The 18,106-nt window shown below is 44.4% G+C and overlaps 1 protein-coding gene across 1 annotated transcript in view; it reads right to left on the bottom strand.

The window, feature by feature from the left end:
• The window catches only part of LOC311226366 (calpain-5), a gene marked incomplete at its 3' end in the record, with an annotated part of 219,655 nt that overhangs the window by 51,389 nt on the left and 150,160 nt on the right, over window positions 1–18,106 (bottom strand). Inside the window, 1 exon segment of the mRNA XM_084311795.1 lies at window positions 8,140–8,276. Within this exon segment, the coding sequence (XP_084167921.1) occupies window positions 8,140–8,276 (137 nt within the window).

The following is an 18,106-nucleotide window of genomic DNA, read 5'->3' as shown; positions in this document are numbered from 1 at the left end:
CCCCGAGGACAAGGCAGCAAGCAGCGAGACCTGGATGGCGACCATCCCAGGAGAAGCCCAAGAAATGACATTAGGACTAGTCTGGCGCTTCAAAACAGACTCGCTCCATTATAAACACACACCCCTGACCAAGGAGCAGGGAAGGTCGACTGCACTACCGACCACAAGACGGAGTGTATACAGAACACTCGCCAGACAATATGACCCATTGGGATGTATTCTACCTTACACCACCAGGGCAAAGATGATTGTAAGAGCGTTATGGGACAAGGACCAGGGCTGGGACGACCCCATACCCGAACACCTTGCCTCCACATGGAGAGAGTGGGAGACAGAACTCAGCTCACTCCCAGGTGTCAACATACGCCGCAGCTACTTCCCACCCACAGTGAGGCCAGAGACGTGCCAGATGGACCTGCACGTCTTCAGCGACGCCTCCGAAGTAGCCTACGGTTCGGTGGCCTACTTGCGTGCCCGAGAGGAGGGAGGAGGAATACATACTGCCTTCATCCTGGCTCGCTCAAGAATAGCCCCCCGCAAGCAACAATCTATCCCGCGTCTAGAGCTCTGCGCAGCCCTAGCAGGAGCGCAACTCGCCACGTTAATCCAACGTGAACTCACCATCCCGGTGCAAAGAACAATCTTGTGGTCAGACTCCATGACCGTACTCACATGGATCCAGTCTGATTCGTGTAGATACAAGGTCTTCGTGGGAGTCAGAATCACAGAGATCCAAGATTTAATAGAAGCAGCAAGCTGGAGGTATGTGGACACAAAACACAACCCAGCTGACGTCATCACCCGGGGAATGTCCCTGGATGACCTCACCCGTCACAATCTATATAGTGACGGGCCCGAGTTCCTCAAGCTCCCGGAAGAAGAGTGGCCTACACCCACCCCACGGGAGGCGAGTGAAGAGGAGGCAGAGAACAAGAAATCTATGTTCTGTGGGTTGACACACACACTCGTCCCCACAGACCCCAACATAGACGACTGCCTCACCCTTGAGAGTGCGCAGCTAAAGACATTCCTGTGGCACCACCCAGAGGTTCAGCCCACTACTGACATTACTGCAGCTAACTACGAAGAAGCAGAACTTCTTCTGCTACAGCGAGCCCAGAGAGACTCGTTCCCCGACGAGCTAGACTGTCTACAGGGATAAAAGCCAGTCCCGTCAGACAGCAGATTGCTCCACTTAGCCCCTGAGAGCGACGCCCATAATCTCATCAGAGTGGGTGGTCGTCTGAGGAGAGCCCCAGACTTACCGGATGACGTCAAGTACCCGATAGTCTTAAACAGCCGACACAAGGTCACAGAGCTTATCATAAAGAAATACGACGAGGACGTGCATCACGCCGGGGCAGAGAGAGTCTTCGCGGAGATCAGACGCCGTTATTGGATACTGCAAGGGAGAGAAGCAGTACGACGTTTCCAGCGGACTTGTCTAGACTGTCGTAAATGGCGAGCACAGCCCAGTATACCCCGGATGGCTGACCTACCCCCCTGTCGCCTCCGACTCGGCGACAAGCCTTTTCACTCCACCGGTATGGACTGTTTCGGCCCGCTGTATGTAAAGAAAGGAAGAGGGACTGAGAAGCGGTGGGGTATTGTATTCAAATGCATGACCACCCGAGCGATACACATAGAACTCCTTCCAACCATGAGCACAGACTCATTCCTTATGGCCTTCCGAAGATTCACATCGCGGAAAGGGAAACCGTCTATATTGTTGTCTGATCACGGGACAAACTTCAAAGGCGGAGAAAGAGAGCTGAGAGAGAGCTTCCAAGCTATGGGCCCAGAACTTAAGACCCACCTCGCTCCATACCAGATTGATTTCCAGTTTAATCCCCCGAATGCACCTCACTTCGGTGGAACTTGGGAACGAGAAGTACGTTCAATAAAGACAGCCCTGTACGCCGTGCTTGGGGCCCAGACCGTGGCGGAGGAAGTCCTCACGACAGTCCTCACGGAGATCGAGGGAGTATTGAACTCAAAGCCCCTCGGTTACGTCTCAAGTGATGTAGCAGATGTCGACCCAGTCACCCCCAACACTCTCTTGATGGTGCGGCTGGACCCCGCGCTACCACAGACAGTGTACAGGCCTGAAGAAGCGAACGGCCGAAGAATGTGGAGGTACAGTCAAGTATTGGCTGACAAGTTTTGGAACAGTTTCCTACTCCACTATCTACCGTCTCTACAGACCCGCCAGAAATGGGTGAAAGAAAGAGACAATTTGACAGAAGGAACAGTCGTCATGATTATCGACCAGTCACTACCCCGAGCTATGTGGCCGGCCGGCCGCGTAAGCAAAGTGATCACCGGTGCCGACGGAAAGGTCAGAGCGGCAGAAGTGCTCGTCCAAGGGCGGATATACACCCGGCCCGTGGCGAGTCTAATAGAGTTGCCAAGGCTCCCCGACACTATTGATGACGACCATGACCCCCTGACTCTGCGAACTGCCCTACCCTCACAACAGACATTGAGTAGTGGACAGTGCGGTTAATCTGTCTCTGCTTATCTAATTAGGTGGGACTAATTAGGAGGCGGCTGTTACGAAGGATCAGATTAAACCGAATATATATATTTATTGATTGATATATATTGCATAATATTTGTATATCGTTTGATATTCCTTGTGTATTCCTTGTACATATACACGGAATATCCCTTTAGCTTAGTACAGACCATAATATTTCGTTCTCCTATTGGACAGCGGTCCCTTGGGCGCCATTGCCATACCTCCAAGGTCTGGTTCAAAGTCACCGCCAAAGACTTGCCTGGACATGAACGGTTCTGCGCAAGGATATGAGACAGGAATAAAGCTGGTACTAGTTTGTTCACCTAACGTATAAATACGGCGCAGGTGAATACAGAAGTAGAGTTACCCAATAAGTTGAAGCCTCACCCACGATACAACGTGCGGTGAAGTATGGCCTGTTTGGCCCCAAATAGAGCATTGAGACCGCGTGCGAATTAATAACTGAAGTATCAGAGTTTAACGCTGTACCGTCGAGTTCGACCTATTCTATTAATTCAGTAATAGTCTATTTATGTATAGTGTATCGTGCTGCTACCGTTCTACAGTGACCAGCATCACCAACGTTTCCTCGTACCAGCTAGTGTGCTTATCCAGGCTGGGCTGCTTACCCTGGCGCTTTCACCCGAGGAGCCCTAGACGAGGACCGTGTGGATCATGTACACTGGATAACCTACCGACGACTGCATAGCCCTTTTCGGCTGGATTATATTTGCTTTTGGTCCTGTAATTGATGGAGCGGAGAATCGCCTACACCCACAATTGTGTGGGATTTACCCTGTGAGGAGCCACGTCGAGCCCGCCTCTCAGAAGCCTGAGGCCGGCTAGCTTTCTTCCATGCGGAGCTGCATGCTACGGAGAACAGCTGTATTCGTCTGCGGATCAAGAGATTATTGCACCGTCTCCTGTACTTGGAGTCTCTTTATCATCGTTGACCCAGACTCTATGTGGTAAATTCCCACAGACTTTCTACAATAATTTGAGGTTATTGTAGTACAATACAATGAGATTGATTATCTGGAAGGAGGAGGAAGGGATCATACTTGATAGAATTGTTGATCTCCTCATCTGACTTAAGCAGATCAGGAATAAACGTGTACGCCAGACAAACCAGAACTATAGTCCAAATTCAACATTTATTTGATCAGAGCCAGGAGACCAAGGTGAATAGGACAAAAGATTATCAGAGAACATTAACAGGGCTATCTGTGTACAGGAATCAACAAGGTTTGCATCTCAAACCCCAACATGTACATAAAACAGTCACTCGTTAACATAATTTGAACATACATAGTTTACTGTAGGCCCCTTTTTGCATATAAGTAAGCCTGGTTTCTAAGCTAAGTTACATTCTATTCTAACCAAACATAGTGGTTCCATCCAGCTTACTTACATCAAAAGCAGCACAGTCTCTCTGGTGGGAGGAGCGGTGGAGCCCAACAGACCCCTGGGGTTGTGTCTGGTCTGAGAGCTCCCGAACTACCAATTTGTCTCCTCTTATATACTATAACTTTTAGCCAATAATAGAATTCAGTTGGTCCGTGGGCGTCTTCTGTGAGCGGTCTCCTGTGGGCGATGGCAGCCCCCCCCCCCTGGGTTGTGGCGACGTGATGGGACAGAGACAGAGGGGGCCCGTCGGTGGCCGCCCCCGTCGGTGTGGTCCCCCGCTGAGCACAGAGGGGTTCTGCTGGTGGCCCCCGTCCGTGTGGTTGCTGTGTTGGGTCTTGTCTCACGAGGGGGGGTGTGAATACTCTTTGACCTTTTGGGCCTTTTCCATCTGGTCACATTAGGTGTGACCTTTATCTATTTAGCCCTGCAACCACTTCTGCTAACCAGTATACAAGGTTATTTATGAAATTCAACTCAATATTTACCACATCTACTACCGACAAATCCTCTCCCCTTGCTGGCTTACGACCGGAGGGACCCTACCAGTATCTCCCGCTATCTTACCAGAGTACCATAGATATAATTCCTAAGATTCAGGTTGTATTATTATCTCCTGCGTAATATGAGAATGGACATACGTTATTGATTTGCCTACGCACATTCCTTTGCCTTATAAGCGCATCCAAAGTAAAGTATATTATGTACTATCATTGCTGCTAATAAATACTTAAACCCAGTTTTGTGTGGAACCGAGTCATTGTGGGAAGTGTTCATCATAAGATACCTGTGTACTGTATGGCCAGTAGTAATGTACATAAGACAGTAGTGGTTTAATGATACCATACTTATTAATACAGTCAGGGAATTGTACCCCTCAGTTACAGAGTCCATTCTCTTCGGTTCAAATAACAAACTCAGCAAGACCGACGGCTTCTCAGTTACAGTGGGTGACAATATTGTCACAAGGAAAGAAGATATTACCTACCTGGGTTCAATCCTAGAGGCAAATCTTTCCTGTGACAAAATGGCATCCAATGTAATAAAAAAAAAGTCAACCAACGAACTCGATTCTTGTACCGGATCTCCTCACTGGTAAACAAGAATACCCTGAAGACTCTGGCAGGAGCACTCATTCAAGGGTACTACGACTATGCTTGCACCTCATGATACCAAAGCACCTCAAAGGCGCTAAAAACAAAATTACAAACATCTCAAAACAAACTGGTCAGACTACTGCTTGACCTTACTCCTAGAACCCACCTCACCCCTGCCCACTTTGACAACTTAGGATGGCTTAGAGTAGACGACAGAGTACAGCAACTTGCAATGGGCCTGGTCTACAAGATACACTACACGACCAAGGTACCCATGTACATGTCAAAATACTTCCCGAAAGTCAGTGAATACCACAATCACAACACCAGAGGGAGCTCCACAAATCATGTTAAACCCAGATTTGGCTCAAACAAGGGACTAAACACGTTTCGCAATTATGCCACATCAATGTGGAACGCACTACCCAAAGCTGTAAAGGAATGTGAATCACTACCCACTTTCAAAAACACTCTCAAAAAACACCTACGGGAGACTGCAATTCGAAACTGGCCCCTGTAAATGTCCTAACACAACCCCCTCCAATGTACAGTAAAAATGACCAAGTATGGTCTTGTCAATATTCCAATGTACAGTGTTAGTTGTACAGTGTCCCCCACCCACCCCTCCCACCCAACCTCCCCCCCCACTCCTACCCAACCTCCTCCAATGTACAATACCCCCCCCACCACCTACCCAACCTCCTCCAATGTACAGCTTCTACGTCAAATGTATATACTTCTTTTCTGGACTCTTTTCGTATCACAAACAGTACTGTATTTGCAAATCTGGTATGTCATAAATGTATAGATGTAGCAGTACTGTCTATCTGTATGTCATATATGTTACGATGAATTGAAAATGGGGGACCCTGATGTAAACAAGACGAAAGTCTTTCTCTGGTCTGCATCCCCTTAACAATTGTATGTATTGAGCTGTACTGTACTGTACCCATTCTGCAATCTGTTAATAAAGTTTTCAATAAATTCAATCAATCAATAGAGACCACCGCATGACCTCCTAGGCCTACACTTTGACATTTCATTTGACTGGCCTGCAGGCCTATTTCAATGGGCAAGTGCATTAGAAAGTTATAGTAGGACCTGTTTTTATTAACGAGATGAGTATTTTAATGATTTTTTGGGCGCGTGTGCACCCGTGGGAGCCTATAGAAAAACTTGATTTTTTATAGCTCTGCCCTGTGACGTATTTTCTAATGCAAGTGCATTACAAAGTTTTAGCGCTTGTCCAGATGCACCCCTTGACTACCTTCAGAGTGACAGAGCAGCGTGTGTGTGCGCTCGTGGTACCCTACGGAAAAAAACCTTCGAATTGTATAGCTCAGCCCAGTGACATCTTTTCTAATGCAACAGCATTACAAAGTAGTTTCCTGCAGCGACTTAAACAATCCACTAGAGGGAACCAGAGACTACCGCATGACCTAGGCCTACACTTTGACATTTTATTTTTCTGGCTTGGGGGCCTATTTCGACGTGCAAATGCATTAGAGAGTTGTAGCCTGGTGGAAAGTCAACAAGATCACTGGTGGTAACACACTAACCCCCTGTAAATACACCCCAATCTGGCATTACCCTGACTTTCAACTCTGCAAATCACCCATATACTTCCTAGCTTGGAAACAAAAAGGCATTACTCATCTTCACCACATCTTCACAGACAACAGCCTAATAACTTCTCAAGACTTGACTGAAGGATATGGCATTCATTGGGACAGACCAACACTTCCAATTTCTATAGCTGAAATTAATTTTGAAATCTAAAATTAACATTACACAAAATGATCTTGAACCACCTCCAATTATATTAGCAATGAATAAAATAACATCACAGAAGAAAACATTAAAAATAATATACAAAATACTGGCAAGTGCAGACACTACATTCCATCTCCCCTTCACAAAATGGGAACAGGACTTGGCTTTCTCTCCCAATGCCGTATCCTGGGAACACATTTGCACCAACACATTCACAATGACTAACAACACTAACCTTCAATTAATCCAATATAAGGTGTTACACAGAGTACATATCACACATCACAAGATGTTTAAAATGGGATTTGCAAGCACACATGTATGCTCTCATTGCACCCTCAACACCCCAGACAACTATTTCCATACCACCTGGCTCTGCCCACCTGTTCAAGACGTCTGGAATTCCGTCATCAATACACTATCCCAGGTCATGAGCTGCAGCATTCCTCTCTCCCCCTCCCTCTGCCTACTTGGGGATACTACTGCTATCCATTTATTAGTCCAGAACACCAAACCCCTGCTTGTTTCCCTAGCTGTCGCCAAGAAAACTATCCTCTTAAACTGGAAGACAAGAAAAAACTTGAATACTGGGCAATGGTTGGGCCTTCTCTCAGATAACATATCACAGGAAAAAAATCTCAACCGTTGATCATACCGAAGTCTCACAATTGAATAACTGTTTTTTGCTTCTTTTTTTCCGGATAATTTAATAATAATTCACCCCCTGCTTTACTTACTCCCCTCTCCGCCCCCCCCTTCCCTTGTCATGTGTATTCGTCGTTGTCCTTCATTGTCTTTAGTTGTCATTTGTTTGTCAATGTCTAGTCTGAGTTCCCCCCCCCCCTCCGAGAGGGCAATGAAATATCAAAATCTTTCTTATTTTACTACTTTTTCCCCCTTTTGCACTGTAAATAAGTAAAATGTATAATAAATAATAAAGTTGTCCCCAGAAGGGGGGGGGGGGGGGGGGGGGGGTGGATGGAGTGCCCTCAAAAAAGGGCCGGCAGTGACTTAAACAATCCACTAGAGGGAACCAGAGACCATCACATGACCTAGGCCTACACTTTGACATTTTGGCTTCTACAGATATGTATGTGTGTCTGTGTACCCACTACCTACTTCTATAGATATGTGTGTGTTGGGGTATCTGTGTGTGTACCTCTATAGATAATTATATATGTATGTGTGTATACCTACCTCTACAGTGTGTGTGTGTGTGTGTGTGTGTGTGTGTGTGTGTGTGTGTGTGTGTGTGTGTGTGTGTGTGTGTGTGTGTGTGTGTGTGTGTGTGTGTGTGTGTGTGTGTGTGTGTGTGTGTGTGTGTGCGCGTGTGTGTGTACCTACCTCTATAGATATGTGTGTGTTTGGGTGTCTCCTGTAGAAGATGGTTCTGAGGTTGAACTCTGGGTTTCCGTTCTCTTTGAACACACGCGTCCTTATGGAACCACCCTCACACCTCACTACAGCATAGACATCTGGAGCTGAGAGGGAGAGAGAGAGAGAGAGAGAGAGAGAGAGAGAGAGAGAGAGAGAGAGAGAGAGAGAGAGGAGAGAGAGAGAGAGAGAGAGAGAGAGAGAGAGAGAGAGAGAGAGAAAGAGAGAGAGAAGAGAGAAAGAGAGAGAGAGAGAGAGAGAGAGAGAGAGAGAGAGAGAGAGAGGGCAAGGTTATAGAGATACAGTGGAACTTAATTGATCTGAATCAACTGCTTGAACAGTATAAGGGAAAAAATACGAGGTCATGAAAAAAAAATCCAACATACAGTATGTATGTATGCACATCTATAATGAGGCTGAAGCCACGTCGTGACATTAGCACCCTTGGTGTAAACTCACTCCCGAGTTCAGACACTCTGCTCCCGTTGCAGGATATCTGAATTGGATCCATTTCAGGCAGCGGAACAGATAAGGCCACTGGTATTAATCATTCATGGTCACGTGCTGCTGGTCAGCGGAGGACCGGAGGAGGCCGCGTGCACGTGACGAGCGCCAAGTACCTGCCAGCTGCCATCCAGCCCATGAGGGTAGAGTACCTGCCAGTAACCATCCAGCCCATGAGGGTAGAGTACCTGCCAGCTGCCAGTAACCATCCAGCCCATGAGGGTAGAGTACCTGCCAGTAACCATCCAGCCCATGAGGGTAGAGTACCTGCCAGCTGCCAGTGACCATCCAGCCCATGAGGGTAGAGTACCTGCCAGTAACCATCCAGCCCATGAGGGTAGAGTACCTGCCAGCTGCCAGTGGCCATCCAGCCCATGAGGGTAGAGTACCTGCCAGTAACCATCCAGCCCATGAGGGTAGAGTACCTGCCAGTGATCATCCAGCCCATGAGGGTAGAGTACCTGCCAGCTGCCAGTAACCATCCAGCCCATGAGGGTAGAGTACCTGCCAGTGACCATCCAGCCCATGAGGGTAGAGTACCTGCCGGTGACCATCCAGCCCATGAGGCTAGAGTACCTGCCAGCTGCCAGTAACTATCCAGCCCATGAGGGTAGAGTACCTGCCAGCTGCCAGCGACCATCCAGCCCATGAGTGTAGAGTACTTGCTAGGCTTAGGCGGTATGACGGTATTACGGTATACCAGGGTATTTAGAAATCCCGTCGGTATGATTTTCAATACCGTGACATCACAGACTATGCGCCATGCGACGTTATAGTGTGTTCCTGTGGGTTGCCCATCTTGCATGTGTGTGACAAATAAAGACTTATTCTTCTATAAAATGTTGTTATGGACCGGTGGCCATCCGTTTATTAAGGTCAAATGGACCATGGGTCCACTTCCAGACATCGGATGATTGTGGATTCGGGGATCGGAGCGTTTTTTCTAACGTTTTGAGAGTATGGATTCGTGCGTGAATTCTGATTCGGGAACACGTTGTTTGGGTAAGTAAGTTATGTTAAGCGTATGGAAGATGAGCGTATGAGGGTTCCGGATATCTTTTCTTAGAATGCGGGACGTTCGTATGGATAATTGTCAGAGTTATGAATGCCGGGAGTGTATGGTTGGTATGTGGTGGAATATATACATTAAAAGTCTTATATGTATATGTAATAAGATAAGATAAGATAAGATATTCCTTTATTGATCCCCTTACAGTAATATGTAACTATACTGGGGTCCTCGGGACCTGCATCTGTTAACACTGGCGCTGAGAATAGGACAGGGTGGCAGGAAGTGCACCGGATCCCAGTCACAATGGCTCGTTGGCCTTACAAACACACACACACACACACACACACACACACACACACACACACACACACACACACACACACACACACACACACACACACACACACACACACACACACACACACACACACACACACACATAGACACACACACACACATAGACACACACATTGACACACGCACACACATCAGTTATGTAAGGGGGCTTTTAATTAACAGGAAATATCGGAGAGACATTGGACGCCAGTGGGACGCGCACACACGGACACACACGGACACACATACACACACATAGACACACACACACACATAGACACACACATTGACATATGGTCTTTTGGATAACGGAAGGAGGCCTATAGTATGTAATACAGAACAGTAATATTGTAGTGCTATAATTATGAACTATGCTATATTTAAGTAAATGGACCCTGTTGTGTGAACTGTTGTGCAATCACTAAGAGGAGACAGTCTGTCTCATTTGGATTTGATAACTACAATAGGAGGATATATTACATAACAGTAGCGCTAGCACACACACCTTCACACGCACGCACATATATACGCACGCACACACACACACATGAATTCACACACACTCACACCAGCATAAGTCATTTGCACGCATTTTGTGCCCATTTTGGTAAACAACTTAAACACATAAGTCTGACGCATGTCTGACATAGGTTATGTGTCATAGGCCGTATAAAAGACAGGATGCTAGTTTTGGACATTAGGATTTTCTGGGTTGTGTTGTTCGGTGATCACTGCAATAAACCTTTTGTCCTCCACGGCTGTTACAATTGAGTCCTGTGTTCTGACGTCTCCTTTAAACAATGAGCTATACACAGACAGCTCTTATCTTCTATATATTGGCGACCACGAAGGTTGAATTAGCACTTGAAGGACTCGGGACCGTGAGACAAAAAAGACAGCGGCTAGCAAAAATAAACAAACAGAAGGTGAGATTTCTCTAAATTTACTTTAAAATGCTGTGTTTTTGTCTGACGGACCGACACTGGAAAGATGTTTTTTCAAAATAACCTAAGAAAAATTGAGATGGGAGACTGGATTCAATTGTGAATAATTAAATGCTGTGTTCTTTTCTTTTTTCTTTCTTTCTTTCTAAAAGGCTAGAAATGTTTTCTTTTTCTGTTTTTTGTTGTTGGACAGTAATTATCTGTGGAATCAGTGATATGAAATATACCAAGCATTATGACCCTATTATAGTTACAGAAATGCAGGAAGTGGGACTGTGAGGTGACTGGGCATAGGGCCAACAGCTGTTTTTCAATTGTGTGGGAGAAAGGCAGATGAAGTCTGTGACTCTCCAAACTGCAGGCAGACACAGACAAGTGTTATAGTTGTGTTTTATTTTGTTTAAGGAAAAAGCTGTAGTGTGATACAGGCTGTTGTGTGAGTTGTCTCTTTGAGGAGGCTGAGTGTCTTGTTGATGAGACTGAGTTGTTTATATAAGTTGTCTCTTTGAGGAGGCTGAGTTGTCTCTTTGAGGAGGCTGAGTGTGCTGTTGGAAGAGACAGTTCGTTGTTTATGTGTGAAACAGGAGTCACGCTGTTGGAAGAGACAGTTCGTTGTTTATTTGTGAAACAAGAGCGCTTTGTGCAGAGGTAACGAGTTGACTCTGGGTTTTTAAGTGATTTAAGTGATTAAGTACTTTTCCTCTGGGGAGATCTTGTGAGAATCTAGCCCTGGAAAGAGGAAAGGAGAAGATCTGTATTTTGACAGAGGTAACAATGACTTTGTCCGTTAGCACATATTAAGTACTTTTCCTCTGGGGAGATCTTGTGAGAATCTATCCCTGGAAAGAGGAAAGGAGAAGATCTGTATTTTGACAGAGGTAACAATGACTTTGTCCGTTAGCACATATTAAGTACTTTTCCTCTGGGGAGATCTTGTGAGGATCTAGCCCTGGAAAGAGGAAAGGAGCAGATCTGTATTTTGACAGAGGTAACGAGTTGACTCTGTGTGTTTTAGTGATTTTGTTTTATTTTTGGAATTCCCTTTTTTCTCTTTTTTCGAAGCCATAAGGCTGTGCGCGCGGATGTAAGAGAGATCGAGGTGGTAGGTGTGTGAGGGACAGAGGCGGATCTCAAGTGAGCTGAGTTTCTAAAAACAAACAGACAATATCTAGAGGGCGGAGCCTCACGACTCACAAAAGTGGGGGCAACAAGGCCTGTGACTCTTCTCGAATGCACCAAAAATACAAATAACTAGTTCTGGTACAGGTTAAGGATATATATTTGTGATTCAAAGTGAAATGATTTTTTTTTTTTTTTTTTTTTTCGTTCTTTCCTTTCCAACAAACGAAAACAACAAACCAAAACAACCATCAACCATGCAATGAGAGGTGATGACACAGAAGGAGATTTCAAATAGCAGGTTGTATAAATTGGTCAAATGTACGGATCAGCTACCCTCCAGAAGTGTCCTCTAATCTCATTACATGCAAATAGTTGATTTATATTATGGTCATTTGATTAATTGTTTTCTAATCATTGTACCCAACACATGAAATAAGAGATGGCAGATTGAGATAATTAGACTATCATGTGACATGACACTGTGTGTCTTGTCAATCATAAATAAATAAATTCCTTATTAAGGAAGTTGTGTTTTCCCCCAAAAACTGTATTCACTGTATAAGTCAAGGCATCTATCTAGGGCGGATCTATAGCCGGCAGTAGTCGATGAATAGTAGTATATGAGGAACATATTTGTGACAGAGCAGATCATATAGATTGGGAACTGCAGGCAGATAAGGAGCATTCAAAGAATATCTATAAATATTCAAATAAAAAAATATATCTGTGAACTACCAATACATTTATTTTATGAGTGGAAAATGGGAGACATTTCTGTAGGACAAAAAGTGGAACTAAGACTAAAATTGAGAAGAATAGACGAATCTCCACTATTTCCACAAATTGACGAGGTTTTTGGGACAGGAGACAAAGACGTCCAAAATAGAGCTGAGACTGAGGAAGGGGATGATGAGTATATAGTTCTAGGTGTGGTTGTGTCGGACCTAACATTTGAACCCACAAATGGAGACCATGTGATGTCACAGGATGGAGAGGAGACAGGACGAATAGACACGGACGAATACATAAATAAGTCAAATAAATAAGTAGAAAACAGGCCTACAATGATTGATTCACATGTTAGCGCGAAGTATAATAAGAATTATATGTAGTAGTATATTAATTTTATATAAATAAGTAAAGATGTGCAATATATGATGTTTGACATAAGATATAAAGTTTTTAGAACTGATAAGCCTATAGAATCATCCAATACAGAAGCAGAGTAGAAACAGTACAGAAAAAATATGTAAAAACATATGACAAAGAGGCCTGCGGCTGGGTGACCAGAGGGGTCGTTGATAATGCCAGAGGCACGGGAAAGCAGCCTGGCACCATAGATCTATTCTAGAGCTGGCAGGCTAACCCCGATTGTCTTGCGTGCGAGACGCACAATCCTGTTCAGAGATTTCTTCTCCTGGTCTGTAATGTTACCAAACTATAGTACAGGAGGAAGTGAGAACGCTCTCAATCACACAGCGATAGAAGTTGTGTAGAATCACCCTGTTATTGGTGAACTCTTTCAGTTTCCTAAGGAAGAAAAGACGTTGCTGGGACTTTTTAATAATGGTTCTGGTATTATAGAAATTTAAAACTGAACTGCGTGGTGAGTTGGCAGTGAGTTTGTGAGAATGGGTTTAGGCAGAGCCCAATAGCTGAACACAGGAGAAGAGAGAATGGAGAATGAGGAGGAGTGAAGAAGGTGTGGTGGAAAAGGGAGGATGAGGAGGAGTGAAGAAGGCTTTTGCTGTGATTATGACAGAGTTTCAATAAGACAATCACCTAGCAGGAAGCAGGGTAATTTCCCCACAGGAAGTCTGGGCTACAGGCCAAGTTATGTGCATGTGTAAATCCGAGCCGCTTTTAGCCGCTAAAACTGTAGGCTGGACACGGATGGAAACCATCTTTTGCCTAAAATATTTAGGAAGAGATGGAGATGGAGCTCTTCAGAATTATTAGCAGAGAGCTGTCAGCATTAGGTTAGCTGTTACATATAGATAGATAGCACTTCATATCATACAGATGATCAAAGGAGGGTGAACATGCATTGGTAAAAAGAAAACAACAAATGCTGCAGTGTCTGTGACGAGGCCGTTAACCTGGTTGTTCCCACAGCACTTATGGGGGACCAAACCGGTCCATGTTGTACGATGTGATTTTGGATCTCCCTACAAAACTAAGCAATTATTTTAGTTTGTATTTTCATTTAACCTTTAGTTAACCAGGAAGGCCCATTGAGATACAAGATTTTTGAAAGAGAGACCTGGTCAATATGACAGCAGTATGCTTCGTTTAGCGTAATAATATGAACATGATTCACTGGCTGTGAGCGAGCCCTTGTGAACATCATGAATTTAGTTTTCTTTACATTTAAAACTAGTTTAAAGGGGAACTATCTTATAAATGGCCTTTTTTCAGTGTTTAGCAGTTTCCTGGCTATGTGGACTTATATTAGGATATATATCTCTAATTTTCATATTGCCGCAATATTCCTATTCCTATTCTATATTCCTCTCTCACTGAACTGAGTCATCTAAAGATGTGCATGTCTGTGATGTCAGAGATGTCTCAGCTGCATAATAATGTGGCAGTTGATGTGGCAGTTGGCACCAGGCCATACAGTGGTTGGAGCCCAGCCTCAAAACGGCTTAAGATCTTGAGGTAGACAAATGCTGTTTTTGAGTGCTTGATTAGAAATACAAAACAATTAATTTTTTTTGGAAAAAGGAGGGAGCACTTGTATACAGGACGGTGATGTCCGTATAAAAGATGCAGCTTGGCTGTATGGCTTTTATTGCCCATGTCATTTATAAAAACATAGAATAAAACCGGAGCCAAAAATAGACTCTGGGGAAACACCTTTGTTGATTTATAAATTTGTATTTTAAGATCAATTACCAGAGACGTGGAAAAGGCAATATGGATGTAGTAAAGGGACAAGAATGGAGCAGGTTTCATTTTCACGATGTGAAATGTGAAAACGGGGGAGGATGAGAAGAGATAGAACAACAAGACGTTATAAAGACAAGAGTTGTGGGACAAATGACAAAGTGGCTAAAAGAAGTGAATTGATTGATTATGGTAAAACATAGGAGTGAATGTGTAAGTATGGGCGCGCCATGGATGCTAAATAATGTTTTTCTGAATATCGCTAACCCATTGTTTTTCTCTAATAGGTTGTGGAGAGTACGGAGGAAATCCTGTTAACTATGGTTTAGTTCACAGGCCTATAGTGAAAAAGGGGGTAACTATTAGGAGAACTGTTTAGAAGAACTAACCTGTGCAAATGCTTAATACTTGTTATGAGGTAATCGCATGAAAACTAATAAAAGCGCTAAGATAACATAACAGGCCAATGCAGCTTAAAAGGTCCTGCATAGGACTTTTGCATGAGCAGCCCATTGCAAACGGCAAACAGGCCACTGCAAGCCATGCAATGCAGCTTAAAAGGTCCTGCATAGGACTTTTGCATGAGCAGCCTGTTGCAAACAGTGCAAAAATAAGCAATCTGTCAAGATCCTGTGAAGGAGAGAGAGACCAAAGTAGGGCGAGCCAATCCAACAACAGTCCGAGACAAAGAAGCACGACTCTGGCATCACCTGGAAGCGACACGGAGTTCTGCACGGAAACAAGAAAACCGAGTGGGACAAGCAGAAGGGACAGCAGAGGCTGGACCAGCAGAGACTGAAGGCCCTGGGGTGACCGGGGGAAGATGCATGGGACAGAAGGTCAAGTCCTCATCGAAACACCAAAACCATGAACCCAAAGCTAAGTACAATGCAACTACACCTGTGCTAGGCCATTGAGAGGGTCATCTTGCCAGCAATCTCACTGTATGAACATATAATAGTCTATAAGGACATATGAAGGAAGTGTATAAAAAATGAGGTGACACCTTGTTGCCCTTAAGGTCACAGTGCTTTGTACAAGAGAGCAACAGGAAGCCTCCATAGGCATACAAATTAGCAACGCCGGTGACAATATAGCACGGCTAAACAAGATATGAGCAGAATAAATATGAATATCATAAAAAAATATGATATGACGATGACATGACCCTCAACGATACTATGAAAAAAAAGAAGAGACCAGAGAAAAAAACATGTCTATGAAAGGGAGGACTAGACACACATAGAATCATAGCTCTATAACTGGTCTCATCGTCAGGAGAAGGGACGGGCAGAACATTGTCCACAAATTTGATTATATGTTAATAGTCCGGGTGACTAATAAAGTCAGTAATGAAAACAAGGAGTAGCAGATGTGTAATGACACACCAAGGGAATAGTGTTGAAAACTCGCACTTATGCTATAAACACGCAAAACAATACATCTGGTCTATTCATTGTGACTGGTCCAATGTAGCTGTGGTGTCCATTTTAAATAAGGTTTTCATTCATTAAGGTGCCCCAATTTGAGGGCCAAGCGATAAGGATAGTCATGACGGCTGTGATGAATTTACCACGGAATGTGATGAAGTCAATGTGGGGAATATGCAGATGTAGCAGATGTACTACTGTGATGTTGTGCAAAGCATGAGAAAAGTGTCAAAGTGCTAACGACAGTGCCTATTGTTAAGTCTGCACATGCATTGTTTCTTCAGAATTGTGAAGTTCAGGTATTAAAGAAGCTATATATTTCAACTAGCTTTTTCGTTATTCCTGTTTCCGCTCTTCAGTGTTTCAAAGCATTGTAGAAAGTGATATATGCACTAACAAAGAGGGCGTCACCTACAAAGTATGCCAGAGTAACTTCCATTATCATTAATAAGCCAAGATAATTTTGGAGCCCTGTAGCACTGAGTGAATAAATGTAATTATGCTGTGGAACATATTATGATTATTATGTACATCCACTATACATTCCTCTTCTCTATTTCAGTGGGCTCAGTGCCACGAGTAAGCAGTTGCATAGTCACAAAGCATTAGCAACTGAGGGGGGTGTGTCCTAAGGGACAAAGAGTTGTACTCTACCAAAGGGAGGATCTAAGGGACAAAGAGGGGTACCCTACACAAGCAGGTTCTAAAGGTCAAAGAACCTGTGGTGGTCAAAGTGGTGGTCAAAGTGAACCAAACAAATTAAAGGGTCTTATTCATCATTTCTTTCAATGTATTATAGAATTGGATATTTCCAGTAAGCAGTTACTGCACAAGTCTGGTTTAGCAACTAATTGTGTCAAATGTGTGGAAATTGGTTGTGCATTTATTATATTTCCATTTAGGGTGTGAGGACGCAAACCAGAGCTAAGGGCAGTGACTGATGCTACGACACATCACCTGACTGTTAGAAGTTGTATGTTAAAGCCGATATGGCTAGGAGAGAGGTTTAAGGTGGAAGTTGAGTTTAATAATACTATTATGTGTATTAAATATACAGGGAAAATGTTGGCACGAGACTATACAATGGAGCTTGGCTAGATCAAATTTAGAAGGGGAATAGTGGGATAAACAAGCAGTTATATATGGGAATTTCTAATTGTAATTTTCCTGTTGGACATGTTGCATTGGCCTGGCGAGATGGTGTGGACGGATGATGGACAGACTGTGGGTCTACGAGCAGGCCAGGCCAGGCCTCCTCATCCATCACGCTCAACATAGAGGCCCCCCAGGGCTGTGTTCTGAGCCCCCTCCTCTACTCCCTGTACACACATGACTGCGTAGCACAGCGGAACAACAACACCATCATCAAATTAGCTGATGACACAGTAGTGGTGGGCCTGATCTCTGCCAACGACGAAAGGGCCTACCTGGAAGAGGTAGAGAACCTGTCACAGTGGTGTCAGGAGAACTGCCTCTCCCTGAACGTCAGCAAAACAAAAGAGATGATTGTGGACTTCAGGAGGTCGGGGGTCAAGGACTACAGCCCCCTCAGCATCGACGGGGCACCAGTTGAGAGAGTGAACAGTTTCAAGTACCTCGGAGCCCATATATCCGAGGATTTGACATGGACCACACACATTGACAGTGTTGTGAAGAAGGCACGACAACGCCTCTACTTCCTCAGGCGCCTAAGGAAGTTC

This window comes from Notolepis coatsorum (genome assembly GCF_963971535.1).
Source record: "Notolepis coatsorum genome assembly, chromosome: 4".
NCBI classification, from domain to species: Eukaryota; Metazoa; Chordata; class Actinopteri; order Aulopiformes; family Paralepididae; genus Notolepis; species Notolepis coatsorum.
Note: the sequence above shows the minus strand (reverse complement) of the source record. Positions and strands in the feature narration are given on the sequence as shown.